Source organism: Lolium perenne, chromosome 3 (genome assembly GCF_019359855.2).
Source record: "Lolium perenne isolate Kyuss_39 chromosome 3, Kyuss_2.0, whole genome shotgun sequence".
Classification (NCBI taxonomy): Eukaryota; Viridiplantae; Streptophyta; class Magnoliopsida; order Poales; family Poaceae; genus Lolium; species Lolium perenne.
The window spans coordinates 195068096-195082041 of NC_067246.2; the positions used below are offsets into that span (position 1 = coordinate 195068096).

General features: G+C 50.1%; 3 protein-coding genes across 3 annotated transcripts; 2 read left to right on the top strand and 1 right to left on the bottom strand.

Annotated features, from left to right (window-relative positions):
• Positions 1-1316: 1316 nt before the first annotated feature.
• LOC127342977 (probable polygalacturonase) lies at positions 1317-4378 on the top strand. The gene is made up of 5 exons (XM_051369038.2): positions 1317-1947; positions 2264-2384; positions 2650-2824; positions 3337-3407; positions 3502-4378. The coding sequence occupies exons 1-5, from the start codon at positions 1624-1626 to the stop codon at positions 4134-4136; spliced, it is 1326 nt and encodes a 441-aa protein (XP_051224998.1). The 5' UTR covers positions 1317-1623; the 3' UTR covers positions 4137-4378.
• A 1371-nt stretch (positions 4379-5749) lies between these two features.
• Positions 5750-6554, bottom strand: LOC127342978 (basic blue protein-like). The gene has a single exon (XM_051369039.2). It carries the CDS (start codon positions 6442-6444, stop codon positions 5920-5922), a length of 525 nt encoding a protein of 174 aa, XP_051224999.1. The 5' UTR covers positions 6445-6554; the 3' UTR covers positions 5750-5919.
• A 4626-nt stretch (positions 6555-11180) lies between these two features.
• On the top strand, positions 11181-12240 carry LOC127342979 (acidic endochitinase). Its single transcript, XM_051369040.1, has one exon. It carries the CDS (start codon positions 11314-11316, stop codon positions 12238-12240), a length of 927 nt encoding a protein of 308 aa, XP_051225000.1. The 5' UTR covers positions 11181-11313.
• Positions 12241-13946: the final 1706 nt, after the last annotated feature.

Sequence of the window (13946 nt, forward strand, 5' to 3'; positions counted from 1 at the left end):
GTTGCCACCCTCGATGTGCGCGACCACATTCTCAAGGGTGCGTCCCGGCGCGCTCCACCAGCGGCGGCGGCAGGTGGCGTTGTTGCACGCGGGAGGAGGGGCTCCTTCATACCTACGACGGAAGAACTCGTTCCACGCGACATAGTTGTCGGGGAAGTAGCGAGGCTCGACGCGCTGCTCGTCGCTGAGGGTGACGAGCATGGCGTCGATCTCGGCGTCGAGGGCGTCACCTCCAACTAGCGGCGGTGGGATCGGGACGCCCCCCCGCGCTCAGGCGCCATCTTCCGGGCGCACGGAAGTCCGGCGGCGCCGGAAAGGACCGCGGCGTCCGGAAGCTCGCGCACCGGATCGTCGTATGCCGTTGCGCGCATGTGCTCGGCCGCGCCCACGCCTCCTTCCGGATTCGTCGTCATCCGCGACGAGGCGAGGTACGCATCCTCTGCTCCGGCCCGTCGTACGACGGGGTTGGGCCGCCGCTCCCGTATCAAGGAGGAGGACGCCGCGCCCACGCCTCCTTCCGGAGGCGTCGTCATCCGCGACGAGGCGAGGTACGCATCCTCTGCTCCGGCCCGTCGCATGACGGGGTTGGGCCGCCGCTCCCGCATCAAGGAGGAGGACGCTGCGGCCTCGTCATCAGTTCCGCCGGCGAAGAAGCAATGGTGGGAGAAGGAGGCCAAGGCGCAGGCGGCCCTCCGTGGCGACGGCGACGACAAGGAGTTCCCCGCCCTATAGTTCATGGTCAGCCGCTCCGTCGATGAAGACTACCGGCATATTTCGCTGGACCCACGGCAGTTGGCAATGTGGTCCGTATGAATATTGTTTTCAAAGTTTAAATTTAACTTTCTAAATCTATTGAGTTACCGGTTTAGGAGCGCCGATGTGGGAGCAGTATCTCTAAATAGAGTATACTCTGCCGACGTCTCCCTACGTAGTGTCGGCGCTTGTGCCGGTGTTTATTTGGGGGTCGTCGGTGGAGATGATGTGATACCGCCAGTGCACCTCGGACGGCCGGAAGAAATTCACCATCCGGTGCGGCGCGGGTCGGGTCGGTGGACCACAGGAGAGCCAGAGGAATCCAGCGACCGACCGAGTGGAGCGCGTGATCGCATCCCCATCCCATCCGAGAGCCACGCCTCCGTGCCCTCCGTCCTCCGGCCCGGCCACCACCACCACGCCCGTCCACTCCGACAGACAATACGCCTCCAATACCGCCGTCGGTCTCGCGGACCGCCGTCGTCTCTGCCTTAATTTCCACACGGCCTCCCTCTCTCTCTCTCTCTCTCTCTCTCTCTCGCCTGCCCCTCTTGCACTCGCACTCAAAAAGGCGTTTGCTTCCGCACCGCCGCGCAACGGATCCAACGCCCCGGCACCGCCTCCCTTGTACTCTTCTGCTTGTCTGCCCTCCCCACCGCTAGATCGGTTATCCCCTACCCTGCTCCCACGTAAATCCACCCGCAACACAGCTCCTGCCAACTTTCCGGGCGGATTTGGTTCCCTTCTTGGCACCCCCTACCCATCTGCGCCACCGGCGTGCGCTCCTGCCTCCTTCCCGCCCTTCCCCGACGCCCCTCCCTCGGGTTCTAGAATATTCTTGCTAGGAGAAGAAGATCGAAGAGGCCACGTATGGGGCCGAGGTGGTGGTGGTGCCTGCTGGCCGTGGCCGTGGCCGCGGGCGGCGCCGGGGCGCAGGAGACGTGCGCGGGGGCGGTGCCGGAGCCGCCCAGGCGCGGCGCCTGGATGTCGGTCGCCAGCTTCGGCGCCGCGGGCGACGGCCGGACGCTCAACACCCAGGCGTTCGCGGCCGCCGTCGCCAGGATCGAGCGCCGCAGGGCGCCGGGCGGGGCGCTGCTGTACGTGCCGCCAGGGGTCTGGCTCACGGGGCCCTTCAGCCTCGCCTCGCACATGACCCTCTTCCTCGCGCGCGGCGCCGTCATCCGAGCCACACAGGTGACGTCCCGTGCCCTGCATTTGCTCCTCTACTAACTCATTGTGCCTTATATCAGTCTTGTATTTTAACTTTTAAGAGAGGTTCAGAGAGTGCTCAGCTTCATTATTCTGTTCCGAGTAGAAAAAAAGCTTTTTTTTGTTCGGGCTTCAGATCTCTGGTGTGTTCCAGTGGAATTCAGAGAAGAAGAAAAACGTGCTCTTTTATTATGGTGTGCCATCTTTCATGGTGGTTACTTTGGAGCTGCACAAGTTCCTGTTTTGCCACCACCACTTGGCCTCTGATTTCTTAATGAAATCTTCGTGGTTTTTGGAGCAGGACACATCGAGATGGCCGCTAGTCGATCCGCTGCCCTCATATGGGAGAGGACGTGAGCTGCCTGGCAAGAGGTACATGAGTTTGATCCATGGCAAAGGACTTCAGGATGTTTTCATCACAGGTTCTCATTCTGAACTCTTGAATCTATGATGCTCCTGAAACTGAAACTGTTGCAGAATTTCTTTCCCGTAAAGTTCCAGCCTGTGTTATACGGCAGTTCAGAGCAAGGTTTATAGCTGGCATCATGTTTATGAGTTATGACACCATGCATACACACATGACAGAAGAATGTGCCACTAGAAACTTGTAGAATGACATTCCTCATATAGATCTACACTTGCGATTAGGTGATGAATGTTTTTGTGATTGGAACTGTTATTGTGCAGGTGAGAATGGCACTATCGATGGCCAAGGTAGTGTGTGGTGGGACATGTGGAAGAAGGGTACATTGCCCTTCACAAGACCCCATCTACTCGAGCTCATGGACTCGTCCGATGCTATTGTCTCCAATGTGGTCTTCCAGGATTCACCATTTTGGAACATCCATCCAGTTTATTGCAGGTGAGGATAGCCAGCACTTCTCTAGACCAAAAATCCCAAATGCTATCTTTGTTACTTATCGATTTGATGAGGAAGACCACTAGCCAGTTCTGCAGAATTAGGTGCTGCAGTGCACCTTCTTGCAGTCCAATTGCTTAGCTTATTCTGTAGTCTGGAACACGCTTGATTTTAACCCTACTGCAGTTATATAGCAGGATAAGGATCCACGCTTGTACTGTCTCTCCATTTGCACCATCATAAGTTGCAGATGAACTCCAGCCTGGGTTCTTGCCCTATTATAGCTGGCAATAGCATCACATTAAACTGTTTGGAGCAAACAGTGAAATAGTGAACCATAACCAAAGTACAGAAAGTGCCAAACAGTACCATACAAGATTAGAACATTATTGTAGGCTCCATTGTTTGTCTGTTTAGTTATTGCTACCTGCTTGCAAAACTTGCGGTCCAGATCTACATTTATTATTGCGCCAGCCAAGACATAATTGTCTAAATCATCTGTCCCGTGTGTGCAGCAATGTGGTGATCAGAAATGTGACTATTGTGGCTCCACATGACTCCCCCAACACCGATGGTATCGATCCAGGTACAAATGCTATTTTCCTTTCACACTGACAATATATTCATGCAAACATGTGGCTTTTGATTCTGAATCCAGAGCTGTGCTTTAAACTGAACAGATTCGAGCAGCAATGTTTGCATTGAGGATTGCTACATCTCGACGGGAGATGACCTGATTGCCATCAAGAGTGGCTGGGATGAATATGGCATAGCCTATGGCCGCCCCAGCTCGGACATCACCATCCGGCGAATCACAGGCTCCTCCCCTTTTGCTGGCTTTTCTGTCGGAAGTGAGACCTCTGGCGGTGTGGAGAATGTCCTCGCTGAGCATCTGAATTTCTACAACTCAGGGTTCGGTATCCACATCAAGACCAATACCGGCAGGGGAGGCTTCATTCGGAACGTCACCGTCTCTGACGTGACCTTGGACAATGTCCGTTACAGCCTGAGGATTGCTGGTGATGTTGGAGGCCATCCTGACGAGGGTTACAACCACAACGCTCTTCCAATCGTCGACAGCCTGACGATAAAGAATGTTCAAGGCCAGAACATCAAGGAGGCTGGGCTGCTCAAGGGCATTCCAAACTCGGCATTCTCCAGGATCTGCCTGTCGAACATTAAGCTCCATGGCAGTGTGCCAGTTCGGCCATGGAAATGTGAGGCTATCAGTGGTGGTGCGCTCGACGTGCAGCCGTCGCCGTGCACAGAATTGACTAGCACGTCTGGGATGAGCTTCTGTACGAATTCCCTCTGATGCCGGATAAGTTTTTGCACTTCAATAGTCAGTTCTGTTTGGGTGCCAATATGTTTAGTTCCTCCTATGTGGAGGACGGCATCAATGGCACGCCAAACATTTTTTTCTTCATTCTTTTATTTTCAGAAGCATTGTGCTTATAGCGACTGGAATCTAGTTCCAAAATGAGAATACGACTTCATTCATCAAATAATAGCAGGGTTGTTTACAAGCATATCAATGAAATAAGCTAAGGTGGATCATCCCATGCACTGAGATTTCTAATGTCGAAGGAAACTTTGGCAAGACGGGACTGCAACTTTGATTAGCTTCACAATGACTGTTTTCTTTTGGAGGGTTTCACAATGGCAGTGTTGAACTATTTTCCTCCCGAACTGCACCGACAACAGCGCGCACCTAGTTTTCAATAACCTTACTTAAAGGAATATTATAAACAGCAGGCTTAGAAAGCATAGATATTAAAATATCAACCTTAGCGCTGGGCAACTCCACCTACTCTACTCAACTGAATTGAACATGATTAACCAACATATTATTCTCGTCGCCACAAGGATAGTTTGGGTCGGAGAACCAACCTGAGGTTGGGTGGTTAGGAGGGTGGTTGTACCCCCAGCCCACCAGAGTTCAAACCCCAGGTTTGACATCTGTGTGTCTCATAAAGGCGGAATATTCATTCAGTGGGAGGCGACGTTCCCGTCGACAGCGAGGCGCCTGTGGTGACTTCGTCAATTTCAAGATCCAATCCGCCGGCTCAGTCTTCCGGAGGTGCTCATAGGGGTAGGGTGTGCGTGTGTGCGTTCATAGGGGTTAGTGTATGCGCGTGTATGTGAGCGCCTGCGTTTGTACTGTGTTTCTCAAAAAAAAAAAGGATAGTTTGGGTCATAAGCAAAATTTTAATGCCTAGAAGAATTAAAATCAAATAAGTAAACATTTCATTTCCTAATTGAGAAGATGCTATTTTTATTAAAATACCCTCTAAAACGAATACATAAACCTTCTCTCTCTCTCTCTCTATAAGACAATACACAAGCAATACATCCGACTTTTTTAGATGCAATGTATTTTACTTGGCTATGCTAAACTTAATGGATGTGGAGTCCTACTCCGGTGCTCCCCCTAACACAAGTTTAGAGGTTATATTCATTTTTATTTTGTTTTCCAACCTTAGGCCCGCTAACCCATATCCAGCCCATGTATGCCCGTCTGTATACATACGGTATTTTCGTTCCTGATTTGGACGTATGCGGAGCATCTATGACCCTTTTATATGTCCTGCATATTCGGTACATGCACGTTACCGTAGTAGTACATTATACTTACAGAAAATAATCGTACAAGATAACACGGGCCATACGGGTCTCTAGAGGGTCATACGTACATATCAGATTTTTAAATTTTACGATCATAACCCCGCTTACGAAGAGGTATTGCCATTATTGTTTTTTACGCAGCCTGATATTTGCAAATGGGGAGCACCGGAGTAGAAGTGATGGATGTGATCACCAAGTCAGTTATCAAGGGTCCAACTTTTCATTCAACTACCATTCATGTACAACTCAGTCAATCACACTATTCTAACTTCCGATACAACAAGTGAACATTTCATATCCGAATTGAAAAGATGTTGCCTTTATATTAATTTATATCCTTTACAATGAGTCAATGAATATGCAAACCATACATGTAATGTCTCATACTCTCACTAAAAAAATACACCAGCAATATATTTGATTATACATAAGCTCGTATGTTCATGCAGCGGTAGATGTCAGACTTCAAGGCTTCAAGCCATGAGACCGGCAAGCAGAACGACAAGGCCAAGGCTTGCTGTGACCCTGACGGAGGTAGCGGCGGAGGGTGACAGCGGCGGGGGAGAGTTGCTGGCGCTGGGACCGCTGGCTGGTGCGGGCGACGATGGTGTCGACGGGGATGAGGCTGACACGACGTCGATCGTGACCTTCATGCCGGCTGAGCAGTGGCCAGCGATACCGCAGATGAAGTAGCGGGTGCCCGTGGCAGGGAGTGCGACGATGTCGTTGCCGGTTTTAAGGGTGGTCATTGGGCTTGCGGCGCTGCAGGAGTCGTAGTCGGCCTTGCTGACTTCAAGCACGTCATGCGCCTGCGGGGAGTACTTGAAGACGATACTGTCACCGGGGATGAACTGCTTGGAGGACGCCCAGCTGCCGTAGTTGATGCCGAAGCCCCACTCGCCGGCCGGCTCGCCGACGTTGTATGTGGCCGCTGAGGCGGTGCCCAAGATGGCCATCGCCGCCATGACAAGGAGGGTGGTCTTCATAGCAGCTGCCATTGCGGTTGGAACTGGAAGAAGTAAAGCAAGAAGAGGAGGTACAATGCCAGATGTAGCTGATCTTGGCGGGGTTTGGGACTTCGGGTTGCTCTTGTGTTTGTGATGCTGCCGTGCAGGAGGGGCCTTTTATATACAATCACGTAGCACGCGCAAGGTAGGTTCGTGGTAGCATTTGGACTTTGTAGTTGAATAATTCTTTGCGCGCGTTTCTGAACCAATCATGTACGTACTAGCTAGTGGTCATACACACGGCCAGGCTGGGTTGGTGGCATGTTGACACTTTCCATTCTGGTTTCACATCGGCATGGTCTACGGTACGCGCCATGGACTAACACAATATGACATGTGACTACGGACGTGTTGTCGCCCTTGAGCTCGCAAAGCTAGCTCAGAGGGAAAATTCAATGTTTCCCGAAACCGGATTTTGAAGCATTGATAAGAGCGTGATCAGAGTCTAACTAGGCTCCGGGAGCCAAAAATTGGGTGGTTGGTTAACTGGATTCGCTCCATGTTAGTGGACACCAAAGCAGCTCTAGGACAGGCCTAGAGAAAATGTTCTAATCGGCCGTTTTACCAGAGCCACCTTCGTGGTTGCCTCCCCAAAGCCAAAACGCGTTGTCCGCACGAGCTTATGCGACCTTGTAGATGGCACGACCCCCCTAGTTGCAACCAAAAAGGAGGTGGGAGTATTTTGGACACCTTTCACCGAAACCCTTCCCTTATTCTGCCCTCTCCCGTCGCCACCTAATTTCGAACCACCATTTCCCCTTCCGAGCTCTCTTCTCCGGTCGGTGAACAAGTAAGTAGGCGGTGCGGCGACAGCGGTGACTACGGCCACTTCTTCAACCTCTCCGCTTCTTTCTCCATCTCAACATCAGCATGATATCGTCCTCCACCTCCATCTAGTTATAATAGAATGCCATGTACAATTCATTAACCATTTTTTTGATTGTAAACCATGAACCAAAGTTCGTTATCAACAATTTTTTGTATATTGACTTAACTAAAGTGTAGCGGAATTTGATTGCAGTGGTGAAAATATTGCACGGACAAAATGTTTAATCTTTTTGACCAGTTTGACATGATTCAAGGGATAAGTGTAGGCTTGCAGCCGTGAAATTTCCCTCAGCACATCAGGTCTCTAGATTTGACGTTTTAACTCCAATATACATGCGGCTTTTGTATTTCTTTGTACTATGTTAATATAGTATTGAATTTTTTCCAATAAAAAAAAGTACCTGCAAGTTCAACTTATATGTATATATCAGATGAAGAAAATTACTCCTAAGTTGCGCAGGGTTTGTTAGATGCGTTGGCTTTCACTGGACGCACGAAATGATCTTCAACTCCTAAGTTCTGGATGGCAATATCAATGCGAACAGATACGTACAGGTACATGCAACAGTCGACAGATATGCACTGCATCAATTTTGAAGTGTTAATAACAGAGTATATATTTACAGTCTTTCATAGTGGGAGTAACATAGGTAGTAACATCACACACTTCAAAGCATTTTGATGATATGGCATGACAATTAATGTAGAAAGAGAGTGAACTGGTAACTAGCTATGTTAGAGCAAGTACAATAGAGTCCAGTCAGCTGACTATAAAACATTAAAAAAAAATTAGATGACTTGGAGGAGAGAGAAGGGAGGTGGGCTCTTATGCAATAGCTAGCTCTTGCACGTGCTCTTATGCACTTTGTGAGAGTGAAAGGTGGGCCATATGTTAGTAAAGTACTTCATTGTTATAGACTATTGTACATGTTGGCTATATGATGACTACAAATGATATGACATCTTGTTATAGCCAACAGTTGGCTATATTATCACACTTCTCAAGATAAAATAAGTTTACAATCTAATAAATATATCATGCATGATACCACATATATGTAACTATCCACTATGAAGGTAGTAACATAGAGTAGTAACATGCACCATGTTATATGCACCATGTTACTACTCTATATTATTCCCCACTATGACTAGTCTTAGTTTGCAAATATGTGTTGATTGTCTTAGGATTTTATTTTATATTATTTTTCCATGCCATTGACACATAATGTCGATCCAACATTGCCTAGGTTTTTGGGCTATTTGAAAAGACTTTTCCTAACCATCTTTGTATAGTATGGCAACTCAATTTAATAGAAACACTACAATGTGGAATGTGGTGCTTTCTTACTTCTCGCAGAAATTCCTTTCATGCATCTACGGTGATCCAATTTATACTCCCGCGATAGCTGCGGAACTGTTCTAATTTCTACTTTAGTACACACGTCTTACTACATTTCTTTCCGATCTTGCATTGATCAGTATCATGTATTTGGTTATATTTTGCTAGGCTGTGGTAAATTAGCAAAGACAGTCAAATAGCTCTTATTTATTTGTCTAATATATTCAACTTATCTTGATGCAATTCCTGTTGCAACGCCTCAGGGTATCATCTAGTTATAATTACTAATGCAAGATTTGGATGATACCAACTCAATGTTTCTTCAGATTTATATTTGAAAACTTAAGGTGCCTCTAAAAATAAAAATATTTTCATAGTTACTCTAGAAGGGTTGTTTTAGCGAAGAATAATATGGCAAATCTTATTTGATACACGTGTAACACGTCCAGCTGGTCCGGGAACTGTTCTTTTTTTTCGAACCATGCAGGAGAGCTGCATGTATCATATTAAGAAGATAAGAAGCCCAGAGGGCAAAAATACATGATCAAGACAACTAGATTCACACAAGAAAAAGAAACCCAGCCTAACGACCTGAGCCTAACAACTACCGAAACGACCTGAAAGCTTAAACCTGAAAGCCGACTACGTACAACACTACAGACTACCCTGTATTATTGGTTGTAAGAATGAAACTACCTCCACTTACCATCGTCCAATATTTTGCATCAGTTTTGATTTGGTTGATTAGAAGTTGGATTGGTCTGCACTCATTTCTGAACAGACGTCCATTTCTTTCTCGCCAAATCGCCCAAGCCGTGAGCATAACAATTGTGTTGAAGCTCTTGATCCATGCAGTCTATCTGAAGCCTCCACCCACCATTCTCTGAATTTACTATCAATCGGAAGGGACAGCCTGGGTGAGGTCTGCCCAGTCCAGAGTATTGCTCCAGATGATGTTCACGACCGCGTATCCAAAGGGACCTGTTCTGTCGTTCTGACTAGGTTAATTAGCGCGTATTAACACTTTAAGAGCATCTCCTGCCCGTGCTTAAACGGTGTCGAATCAAGCGTTTGGGGGGACACGTTTTTTCGTGTCGCGTTTGGAGGACGTCGCTCCCCAGCCACGTCCCCCAAACGCGACCCCCAAACATTAAAATAACTCATTATTTATATTTTTTCATTTTTATTTCAATAAAGAGAAGGAATTTGTAACTACAATCAAGATTTTCAAAGTACTGCAATATATTGTAACAAATTACACATAAAAACTTCAAAAAATATGAACTAATTTTTTAAATTACTTCTTTTTTGATGGCCCCGTCTCGTCGTCCTCACGGAGGTGCTTCCTGCTCATCCCATCTTCCGAAGAGCCGATGTCGTTCGACGCGTCGGAGGAACTTGTGCCCCCCTCCAATGAGTAGTCCTTGATGTATTCGTCATCGTTGTTGCTCGCCAGCTGCGCCTCCGCCTTCACCCGGGCCCTTACCCTTCTTTGCCGCCGCCGACTCCTTAGCCTCTTCCTCCTCCTCCTCCTTCTCATGGCCGTCGTCGGCGACGGCCTTCCCCTCCTCCTCATGGCCGTCGTCGGCCTCCCAATCCTCCTCTTGGCCGTCCGTTGGCGGGGAACTAGAGCTGCTAGGCGTTGCAACTGTCCCACCAATGACGCCATCCCGACGGCTTCCCCTTGCTATCAGTGTTCGATGGCAAAGTGAGGTTGCTCATGGTCAGAAAGAGAGGAGAGATGAATGGCTCCGTCCGGTTGTAGATCGGAATGCGCATACGTACGGGTCTTGTTGAGCGGGGATGAATGACGACACATATATCGAAGAGGGTTGTGGTTGCTCTTCTGCGGAGTTCGCCCTCCATTCCTGGGGTTCGCGCGTCGATCGACGTGATTGCCACTACGACGGTTCCCCTTCCTGGCAACTGCACCATCGCTAGGTAGGCGATGGTTGAGCGTCGTTCTTGTGTCGATGACGCGTCGAACCCGCCACTCCCCGCCTCGCTTCTCGCTGTGTCCAGCGCGCCTGGAGCATCCCTTGTGGACCGTGAACATGCTCGGGGCGCCGGACACGGTGTTGGGCCGCCGGGTGAAAATGACCTTTGGGGCGCGCGACTGAGAACGAAAAAATATCTGACGCACCCTAAAAACCTTTGAGGGACGCGGCTGGAGATGCTCTAATGCTGGTGGGAATATGTGCTCTATTCAAGATTGTTTGGAACCTTAATGATGTTGTTTATAGCAAGATTAGAGTTTTCATTTTTTGCAAGATATTCACAAGACTATGTGATATTTTCTCCACCACGCGGAGATGCCGTAGCAGATCGAGATGACTGCAAAGACACGATGAGGTATGAACAGGTCAGTACAGGGTTTGCATAATTGCATTAGCTAGTACTAACACTACAAGATACAGTAAATATTAGCAACGTGCCGTAGCAGCAGATCGAGAGGCATGCGAAGACGCGATCAGAGGCAAACGCCGTCTGAGAATGATATTCTGGAGGGCCTTAAACAACGACACTGATCCACCGTTACATCGAGGGCACGCACTAATTGCTGATGATATCAGATCACCTGAGCAGTAGCATATAAATCATGCAGGTAGCAGCAGCATTTTCATATCCCAAGCTAGAAGCAGCAATCCCTTTGCAGTTACCTATACGAAGAGAAGAGCTAGGAAGCAGCAATGGCCATTCCGGCTAAACCCAGCGCCTCCTTCTCCGTCGCCTGCCTCTTGGCGGCCATCTTCCTCTTCTCCTCGGCCCCGCGGAGCCATGGCGGCATCGCCATCTACTGGGGCCAGAACGGCAACGAGGGCACCCTCGCCGAGACCTGCAGCACGGGCAACTACGGCTTCGTGAACATCGCCTTCCTGTGCAGCTTCGGGTCGGGCCAGTCCCCCCAGCTCAACCTCGCGGGACACTGCGACCCCTACTCCAACGCCTGCACCAACCTCACCGCAGACATCAACCTTTGCCAGTCCAAGGGCGTCAAGGTGATGCTCTCCATCGGCGGGGGCGCCGGAGGGTACACGCTCAACTCCGAGCAGGACGCCGCCGACCTGGCGCTATACATCTGGAACAGCTTCCTCGGGGGTAGCTCGCCGTCGTCCAAGCGGCCTTTCGGCGACGCCGTGCTGGACGGCGTGGACTTCGACATCGAGGGAGGGAACCCGGACTACTACGGCGCGCTGGCGTCCCACCTCAAGTCCTACAGTGGCAAGGGGAGCAAGAACAAGGAGGTGTACCTGTCGGCGGCGCCGCAGTGCCCGTTCCCGGACCAGTGGGTGGGCAAGGCGCTGGACACGGGGCTCTTCGACTACGTGTGGGTGCAGTTCTACAACAACCCGCCATGCCAGTTCGTGCAGGGGAACCCGGCCAACCTGATGGACTCGTGGAAGCAGTGGACCACGGGGGTCCACGCCAAGTACATCTTCATCGGGCTGCCGGCGGCGCCTGCGGCGGCGGGGAGCGGGTTCATACCGGCGGCGAGCCTGGAGTCGCAGGTGCTCCCGGCGCTGAAGGGGTCCAGCAAGTACGGCGGGGTGATGCTGTGGTCCAAGTTCTACGACGACCAGGACGGCTACAGCTCCGCCATCAAGAACTCCGTCTGATGACTGATGTTCTCGTCTCATGCCTGCACGGCCGGTACAGTTGCTTGTGGTGCATACCGTTTGGCTATTTGTGTAGTCCCTCCGTCCGTAAATAAGTGTACATCTAGGTTTTGTGTACTTTGACCAAATATATAGTGAAAACTAGTAGTATTTATGATTTAGTATCTCGAGATTCGTTTTGAAATGTAGTTTCAAATTATACCAAAATCTCATTATATATATTGCTACTTTTTCTTTCACGGTTAGTCAAAACTTAAAATGTTTAACTTAGTACAAAACCTAAAAGTACACTTATTTGTGGATGGAGGGAGTAGGTTTTGGTGTGTACATAACGGAATTTATATCGAATAAAGGGATTTGTGACACCTACAGTGTTCTCCTGGACTCGCAGTATAAAACGAGCACAAACCTACTGGAAATTGGCTTCAGCTCTGTGCACAGGAGTCGTCACGAAAATTTACTTAGCAAGAAACAACATCCATTTTTGCTCTAGGCCTAGTGCACACACATGTGCAGCATGACGTAATGGGTTTTTGCTCTTTTTATTTTTTATACTAGCTGAACTCTGTTTCTGAAATGAAACGCAGTGCTACTACTAAGAGCATGTCTAACAGATCCCTTAAAAAGGACAAACCCGTATAATAACCGTAAGAATACGGGTTTCGGCTCTACCCGGCCGTCTAGCACGTCCCGTAAAAAGGCCCTCGCTCCGATTTTTGCTGTTTTCGATTACGGGGTGGGTCTTCGCCCCCTACTTGTGCGGGGTGGGAGCGGGGATAGAGGGCCAAACCGGTATCGTCCACTCCACTGCGCGCGAAGGGTTTCGCTGAAGCCAACCGCCGCCGCCGCCCGATCTCCTCCGCCCCGCCCTTCCCGGCCGGATCCCGCTGCCATGGATCGTCCGCAAGAGCTGCCTACCGCCGGCGGTGCACCTCCTTCGGCCGCGGTGGTTGATGTCCCCGTCGGAGGTCCGCCGAACGCCGGCGTCGTGTCGGCCATGATCTCCGCCACCATCCCGTTGAAGAGGAAGAGGATTCCGAAGCAATTCTTCGAAGCACCTGCGGCGGCCGCAGCTTCGCCGGCCGAAGCACCGCCGGCTTCCAAGAAGGGGGGCAGGATGAAGACCAAGGCGGCCGGGCCGAGGGGCGCCGCGCCGGCCAAGGTGCGGACAAAGTCAATCAGCCGCATCGGCCTCGCGCCTCCACCGCCCTCCAAGGCCACGACCCCTCCTCCCTCCGTTCCGTCCGATGCGCCGCCCGCGCCGCCGCCACCCACCATGGACGTAGACAAGGTGTTCGATGTTGAGTCCACAACATCCTACATGGACATGCTCAACGAATCCACGGTGAATTTGAACACCGACATCGATGCATTCGATAGGGAGTGCAACGCCGAAGAGATTGATGACGAGGAGGAGGATGAGGGTGACGAGGAGAAGGTGGTTGAGGTTGATCCGGCTGCCGCCGGTTCTTCGTCAACGCCGAAGCCACGCACGGCGAACTACAGCGAGATCGAAGACGCCATCTTGGTCCGTGCTTGGAGCAAGGTGGGGATGATTGCGTTGTGATGTTAAAAACTATGAATTATGCATCATATATTTTAGATGTGCTATGTTTGATCTAAAATTGTTGTGCAAATTGTTATCTAAAACCCTGTTTTGTGGGATCAAAAACTCGGACGAGCTAGCAGAACCTGTATCCCCACTC

Coding starts and splice junctions, on each gene's coding strand:
- LOC127342977 (XM_051369038.2), top strand. CDS start 1,624: ATGGGGCCGAGGTGGTGGTGGTGCCTGCTGGCCGTGGCCGTGGCCGCG. Junction 1,948..2,263: donor CCGTCATCCGAGCCACACAG/GTGACGTCCCGT, acceptor TTTTTGGAGCAG/GACACATCGAGATGGCCGCT. Junction 2,825..3,336: donor ATCCATCCAGTTTATTGCAG/GTGAGGATAGCC, acceptor CCGTGTGTGCAG/CAATGTGGTGATCAGAAATG.
- LOC127342978 (XM_051369039.2), bottom strand. CDS start 6,444: ATGGCAGCTGCTATGAAGACCACCCTCCTTGTCATGGCGGCGATGGCC.
- LOC127342979 (XM_051369040.1), top strand. CDS start 11,314: ATGGCCATTCCGGCTAAACCCAGCGCCTCCTTCTCCGTCGCCTGCCTC.